The following is a 7,966-nucleotide window of genomic DNA, read 5'->3' on the forward strand; positions in this document are numbered from 1 at the left end:
TGCCCCAAAAAAAATCCCCCAGAACGGCCGGGGCTGGCTCTGGCATTTACAGCAAAGCGGATGCTGAATTTTTTCTGAATTTTTGGTAAAGCAATGCTGAATCCAATACAGAGCCCTCCAAACAACCAGATGAGGATGGAGAGCGGCATTGACTGCCAGGGACCTAGTTGCCATGGCAGGGACCCTGGTCCCCTCCAGTCTATGGACACAGCACAGTGCTGCCACCAGCAGTCCACAGTGTCTTCATGCAAAGTGGAAAAGGCATCCCTTTCTTAAGACACTTGGCTTGCATGGCTCCTAAAATAATCACATACTAATTTTATATAGAATGAGGCACTTACTGCCATTTTCTAGAAAACTGTTATTTAAAAAATGACAAGCCTCTGAGTGTTGACCTGTTATGTTGATGGCAGCCCCTCACACCAGAGTGGAGCAGAGTGGAATCCGCACATCTGTGCAGGCCGGCCCTTTCAGGACACACCCACATCAGCGCTGCAGTCACCAGTCCTGTAACGGCTTTCTCAACCAAGATTCCCTCTTCTGATTGTGAATATTGTCCTTTCAATTCCTGACAGACAGGAATCCCTGCACTGACAGCCCTCATGGCCACGTGCCTGGGACTCAGCACTTCCCGTGGCTTTCGGAAGTATTTGAAAAGCTCTGGGGAGTCCGTCACCACTTTTCAGACCCCAGGGTGGGAAGCTGACTTAGTTTGGGCTGCAAAATACGATAGGGTAGGTGGCTTACAGACAACAGAAATGTACTTCTCACCGTTCTGGAGGTGAGGTGGCCCAGGTAGAGGGCCAGTATGATCGGGGGAGGGCCCTCTTCCGGGTCGCAGACTGCCTACGGACAGTTCTCACTGTCTTCTCACGGGACCAAAGGGATTAGGGATCTTTCTGGGCTCCTTTATAAGGGCACTAATCCCCATTCATGAGGGCTCCACCCTCATCTCCTAATCAGCTTCCAAAGGCCCCACCTTGTAACATTATCACATTGGGGGTTACGATTTCCACCTTTGAATGTTGGGGTGACACAGACATCCAGCCCATTTTAGAAGCCCTGTTGTGGAAGACTGCCGGCTGTTCTGAAACCCAGGCTAGGAGAGTCCAGGTTAAGCTCCCTGACCTCCAGCTCCTAATTTCCTCCTTCAGAAAACTCCAGAGCTGGTTCTGTTTCCACGGAGCCCATGACTTCTCCCACGAGTGGCCCACCATTCCTTCCAGCCTGTGCCCCCTCTCGGCACCACTGGGGTTCTGTGTTTCTAGTCCAGACAAGACAGGGCATCTCATCTGATGGTTTCCATGTTTCTCACCAACATCTGGGGCGGTGGCAAGCTCTGGGTAGGGCCGGCTGCCCGCTTCACTCCAGAGAGATGATGGGCTTCTTGTCACCGGGCCAGGTTTTGCTATTCTGCACACATGTTAAGTAATCAGCTTTTAATCCTATTTCAGCAAAACACCACCTTTTCTCTCAATTCCGATAACCTCCTCATCCATTATCTTGAGGAGACTTTCGGTATCATTATGAAAGGACACAGGGCAGCTGGTAATTGGGTGCTTTTCTCCACTGTTTGATGGAGAATATGGGCCTCTGTGGGCTTGGAGACAACTCAAGCTTAAAACCCAGGTTCACAGACATGTCATTTAGCATCACAGGAAGGTCAGCCGGGGGCGGAGGGGGAGTGGAGCCTTTGTGCCCACCCGCACTTTGAGAAGAGACTGTTGGAGGCTTTGTTTCTTTTCATCAAGATGCTGATCCTGGAACTGTCTCTCTGTCCCATCCCTGTCCCAGTACACGCAGGCACGTGACACTCCGGGTCCCTGTTAGAGCCCCTCCTCCATTCCAGCATTTCCGTCTTACCTTCCCTTCTCTCTCTCCCTCCCCTCTCCTCTCCTCTCTTCTCTCTCTCTCTCTCTCTCTCTCTCTTCTTCCTTCCCTGTCTCTCTCTCTCAGTCTTTCAGTCTCTGTCTCTCTGCATCTCTAATCATATCTCTCCTGTCCAGTCTCTCTTTTCACTCTCAACATTGCCTCTTTTGCAGGTTCCTAGGAGAGGTGGGTCAAGAGTCAGGATTTGGGGGAAGCAATGGTGCCTGGTTCAGCACCATGGACAGCAGGCAGCCCCACCCTTCACCTGCCTGTGTTGTCACCTACTCCAGCAGCTAAGTCAGGAGGGCTCCCTGGGGCCCGATGCACCCATGAATCTGACCTCCTTTACCCAGGGGTGAAATTCCAGAGCACTGGTCTTTCTTCTCAAGATATTTCAGAGCTGAATCCCTTTGTTCTCACTCCTGGCTGTTTGCAAAGCAAGAGCCTAAGGGCCCCAGGTTTTCTGAATAATTGTCCCCAGGTTTTCCTCTGGTCCCCATGTGTTGACATATCCCGAGGAGCTTTTCCTGTCTGCTGAGCAGACAGAAGATTTCCTGGTTGATAAGAGATATCTTGAAATCGGGCTTTAGACTGCTGGGGCAAGATCATTAGAGGAACACTCAGGACATTAGACTTCTGAGCAGAATTCAGCCAGTCTGTGAGAAACATCCAGTGCACTGAGTAGGACCAGACCGAAAGAACAGATGAGTTTCCGAGAGAGCCCCTTCGCAGGCAGGGGGTCCCAGGCAAGGACCTCACCCGGCCCATTCGAGGGAGGCAGGAAGTGGTCTCAGGCTGGTCCCTCTCTCCCCTGCAGTCCTTCTTCCACACGGTCCTGGAGAACAGCCCCCACTGCGACACCATGGTGGACAACAACCTGCGCATCACCAACTGGAACCGCAAGCTGGGCTGCAAGTAGAGCCCCTTCGCAGGCAGGGGGTCCCAGGCAAGGACCTCACCCGGCCCATTCGAGGGAGGCAGGAAGTGGTCTCAGGCTGGTCCCTCTCTCCCCTGCAGTCCTTCTTCCACACGGTCCTGGAGAACAGCCCCCACTGCGACACCATGGTGGACAACAACCTGCGCATCACCAACTGGAACCGCAAGCTGGGCTGCAAGTGCCAGTACAAGCACATCGTGGACTGTGATCTGGGGCAGAGTGTCACCCTCAGCACCAGTAACACTGTGGCTGGATAGCCCATGCTGTGGGCTGTCCTGTGCACTGCAGGCCATTGAGCAGCATACCTGGCCCTACCCACTGGCTGCGGGCAGCACACTGCAGTGTGACAACCAGAAATGTCTTCAGGCATCGCCACACAGCACTGGGGGCAAACCACTAACCTCCAGTGAGGTCCAGGAATGTTTAATAGATTACACCTCGGGGAAGTTCTGATGAGCAGCCAGGTTTGGAAACCAGCACAATCTGTGAACTGGAAGGAGTAGCGGGAGGCAGAAGCGTTACTGTCCTCACAGGTATCCCTGCATGGCCTCCCTTACAGTGGTGGGGAGAGCAGAGGCAGGGGGCGATACATGCTCCGTCTGCTTCCCTTGAGCCCCCAGACCCATCCCGAATGGCACCGTTTCCATCCTGTGTGAGCACCCTAACCTCCAGGAATGTTTAATAGATTACACTTCGGGGAAGTTCTGATGAGCAGCCAGGTTTGGAAAACAGCACAATCTGTGAACCGGAAGGAGTAGCGGGAGGCAGAAGCGTTACTGTCCTCACAGGTATCCCTGCATGGCCTCCCTTACAGTGGTGGGGAGAGCAGAGGCAGGGGGCGATACATGCTCCGTCTGCTTCCCTTGAGCCCCCAGACCCATCCCGAATGGCACCGTTTCCATCCTGTGTGAGCACCCTCCTGCTCACCATGCTGGACCCCAGCTGCAGAAGGTACACACAGGAGGCTACAAAATGGTCAAACACGTCACTCTGAGGTCACTGGAGCTATCACGTGGAGATGGTATGCTGCTGCCCAAACCGCTAACCCAGAGGGAGAGTGGGGACGGCAGTAACTGAGGGGCCCCTGCTGACTCACTGGCACATAACTGAGCCGCTGCCCGTATGGGGCTTCAGTCTCTAGCCTGGCTCCTCGGTGTGTGGTCCTGGACCCGCAGCATCAGCGTCGCCCGGGAGAGGGTTAGAAATGCATTGCGTAGTGTGCGGCTTCAGACCTGCTGAATCAGAATGTGCAAGAGAACGAGATCCCCAGGGGGCTGGGAGGCTCTATACGTTTGGGCACCGGAGGTGGGATCTGCTCTCTCCCAGGCTGTGTGCCAGGCCCCCCGTAGGCATTTCATTGGCTTCCCTGGGGTAGGCATCATCCCCATTGTGCAGGTGGGGAAATTGAGGCACCGATGGGCAAACTTACTTGTCCACAGACACACGTAAGGAGTGGTAGGGCTGAAGGTCCCACCCAGGTGTTCCCGGGTCCAGCCCCCGGCTTTTTGCACCCACCCCCGCTGCCTTCCTGGCTTTGTGTCTGCACAGGTGCAGCATACACAGCAGGTTTCACCCCTCAAGGTTTCCATTCCCTCAAGGTCCCCACCTAATGTCTTTCGCCTCTGTAAGTGGTTGCTGCAATAGTATTTTTCTAGACCTTTTTATTTATTTATTTTTTTGGTGGCAGATTGAGAGCTACCCGGGGACCTCCCCAAGCCCATGTTAATTTGGGCATAAACTTGGGTGACATTTTCGCTCCATTGTCCATGTAGAAAGGATTTGCTGAGCAGCAGGAGGGCTGCAGGGGGAATATTTGACCTGTTCAAAAGGAAAAAAAGAATCCCCTTTTTAGAGGACCCGTCGTTGTCCTCACACAGAGGACCTCCTCATGCAGATAAAGTCCGTGGTGGTTCCGGGGAGCGCGCCCTCCCAGCCTGCTTGCTCTCGAGCGGCAGCGTCTGTACTCCAGGCCCAGCATCCCGCGGACCGCGGTCTCTGATAAAGACTGACCAGCACAGACACAGCTCTTTCTTCCACAGCAAATAGAGATCAAGAAGATCCCCCAACATCTAGAATCAAGAAATTGCTGCCTATAAGGAACTCGGAGTTCTTGTTCAAAGAACTCCAAGGAAGAGGATGATAAATATAGAAACATGCCCTTTTAGAAAATCCAGCTATGATCAAAGAATCGTGGGTGAGGAAAGAAGGCTGCCCTGCCACTGAATTCGATTTTCTGCCCCCAGAAAACCAAGACTTAGAAGCCCCTGGAAGCAGGCTCAGGCCAGGGGGATGGGAGGGGTGTGATAATGGTCACATAGTAATAGCGCTAACGCTGTGTGCCACACTCTGTGCTAAGTACCCATATTATACCCATTTTAAGGATGAGGAAGCTGAGGTCCTGGGTGACTTGCCCAGAGGCATATACAGCTAGAAAGTAGCAGAGTGAGGATTTGAACTGACCTGGCCACAGAGGCAGGATGTCCCAAGGGTTCATGATGCAGAGAAGTGATGGGATGTTCAGAATAATACAACAGGGTTTTGTGATCAGGAGCATCCAGTTTACTCAGTTAGCAGCGGGGTCCCAGGATGGTGCCGTAGAAAGAGCTTGGGTTTGAGGAGCATCAGATTCAGGTTCAAATCTTATGACTGTGTGAGTTTGTACGTATCACTGCCCCTCCCTGAGCTCAGTTTCCACATCTGTAAAATGGGAATCGGAATACCCACTTTGCAGAGTTGTTGGGGGATTTGAGGTGATGACATAACTGCAGTGCTTGGTAATTATTGCCATGATTGTTTATTCACAACAGCAAAAACAGTGCTAGACCCAAACTTAGCTCAATAATAACACTTAGACCATAAGCTCCTCAAGGGAGTGGCTATGTTTGAATTGTTTCCATAGCCCTAGACAGGGGTCAGCAAACCAATCTGGGTCAAATCCAGCCCACTGCCTGCTTTTGTAAGTTCTTTTGTAACACCCATTCACCTGCTATTATGCCCATGGCTACCTTCACCCTACAAGTGCAGCGTTGAATACTTACAAAGCTAGAAATAATTATTATCTGGCCCTTTACTGAAAAAAAATTGGTTGATCCCCACCCAGACCATAGTATAAGATTTGATAGGTAACAGGTACTCAGTAGTTTATTTCTTTAATCCTGGACCCTGGGTTTTAATCCTGACTCTGTCATTACCTTGCTATGTGACCTTTGATCAGCCTCTGTTCCTTGCTGGGCCTCAATCTCCTTGAAAATTTGGCCTACATAAATGGTCTTCAAATTCTGCATCATAACCACCAGGGGAGCATTTCTGGATTCAGATTCCTAAACCTCATCTCTGGAGATGCTGCCTCTGCTGTTATGCCCAGGAGACGATAGGGAGTGGTGGGGACTGTGGTGAGCGGAAGAAGCCATGCCCGTCTAACGGGACAGCTGCTTTCCAGCTTTAAGCAGTTCTTACCATGCAGAAACAGGGGCCTGGGGTTGCTGGATCTATTTCTGTTTACAGGGAAGCCAAGAATTGTTTCTGTGAAGTCTTCTACTTTTTAAATATTGCCAGCTAATTCAATTTTAAAACACTCTGCTGGACAATTAAAATATATCTGTAGGCTGTATTTGCCCTAGACCTTCAGTTAAATGATTTTGGAGACCCATCCCAGCTGTGAACACTGGGGTGTGATTTATTTAACAAACATGATGCTTCCCAGGCGCCCATTGTTGCTCCAAATGCCTTACCAACATTAACTCATTCCATCCTAACACCCTTAGTATTGTCTTCATTTAACAGAAGAGGACACCGAGAACAGAGGCAGGCAGGCGGGCTGCAGAGCCCTACTCCCGCCTCCCCACACCCATCCTACCTGCTGACGCTAATCTTTTTATTCCTTGAGCACAGCAGACAGCCCGGCCCACCTTCTTTGCCCGAAAGTTCGAAGCCGTGGTGAACCAGGAGATCATCGGGCAGCTGGACTATTACCTGTACGGGAACTACCCCGCAGGCACCCCTGGGCTCCGCTCCTACTGGGAGAACGTCTATGATGAGCCTGATGGCATCCACAGCCTCAGTGACGTGACGCTCACCTTATACCACTCCTTCGCCCGCCTGGGCCTCCGTCGGGCTGAGACGTCACTGCACACTGACGGGGAGAACAGCTGCAGGTGAGCCAGGTTGGCAAGTGGCGGAGGGACAGGGAGGGGGCCAGGGAGGAGGGTGCAGACCTTCCTCTGTTAGGGGCTGCGTGCTTCTCCCTCGCGTCCTTTGCCTAAAAAGCACCTACACAACCATCCTGGCGCTTAGAGCATGTCCTGTCTACCCTCCACACTGTCTAAGCCACTGGTTCTCAACCTTCCTAATGTCGCGACCCTTTAATACAGTTCCTTGTGTTGTGGTGACCCCCAACCATAAAATTATTTTCGTTGCTACTTCATAACTGTAATGTTGCTGCTGTAAACAATATGTAATTATCTATGTGTTTTTCCGATGGTCTTAGGCGACCCCTGTGAAAGGGTCGTTCAACCCCCAAAGGGGTCGCGACCCACAGGTTGAGAACCGCTATTTTAAACGCAGGCTACACACTCAAGGGGCCAAAGAGCCGCATGTGGCTCGTGAGCCACAGTTTGCCGACCATGGGTCTAAGCCATCAGCAGAATTTTACTTTTTCCGAGTATCAGATCTAATGCTTACCCAATTATTTCCTTCCAGTGGGCTCATTCTTTTATGTTAAGCATATGTGGTATTTTAAAGGGAAGCTCTATGTCATCCTATTACATAGTTGTATTTGTCTTAAATGGAAGGTAACCATGGAAATACAGAACTTTTTTTTTTATTGTGGAAAATGTCAAATATATTCAAAATAGAGAAGAGAGTGAAACCCCATGCTCCCACCACCCAGCTCTCCCATGACCAGCTCCGGGCCAGTCCCGTGTCACGGCCCCTCCTCCCAGATCGGTCTGATGGAGGCACATCCCTTACATCACATCACCTCAGCCATAAATATTTTAATGTATGTCTCTGAAAAGAAAGACTCCATTTTCACACATAACCATGTTATCATTACCACACCTAAACATATGACCAAAGGCATCAGCAAGATGCAGAACTATTGTTTAAAGCGCTTGGGTACCCCTGAGAATCATCCACCTCACCTGCCACTAGCAGGTGCAG

The 7,966-nt window shown here is 51.3% G+C and overlaps 1 protein-coding gene across 1 annotated transcript in view; it reads left to right on the forward strand.

Moving 5' to 3' along the window:
- XYLT1 (xylosyltransferase I) overlaps positions 1–7,966 on the forward strand; it is a 222,576-nt gene that overhangs the window by 197,368 nt on the left and 17,242 nt on the right. The window contains exons 8-11 of the mRNA XM_015561297.1: positions 2,043–2,055; positions 2,687–2,784; positions 2,847–3,043; positions 6,693–6,960. Of these exons, the coding sequence (XP_015416783.1) occupies positions 2,043–2,055; positions 2,687–2,784; positions 2,847–3,043; positions 6,693–6,960 (576 nt within the window). The remainder of the gene's footprint in view (positions 1–2,042; positions 2,056–2,686; positions 2,785–2,846; positions 3,044–6,692; positions 6,961–7,966) is intronic.

This window comes from Myotis davidii, unplaced genomic scaffold, assembly GCF_000327345.1.
Source record: "Myotis davidii unplaced genomic scaffold, ASM32734v1 scaffold1115, whole genome shotgun sequence".
NCBI lineage: Eukaryota > Metazoa > Chordata > Mammalia > Chiroptera > Vespertilionidae > Myotis > Myotis davidii.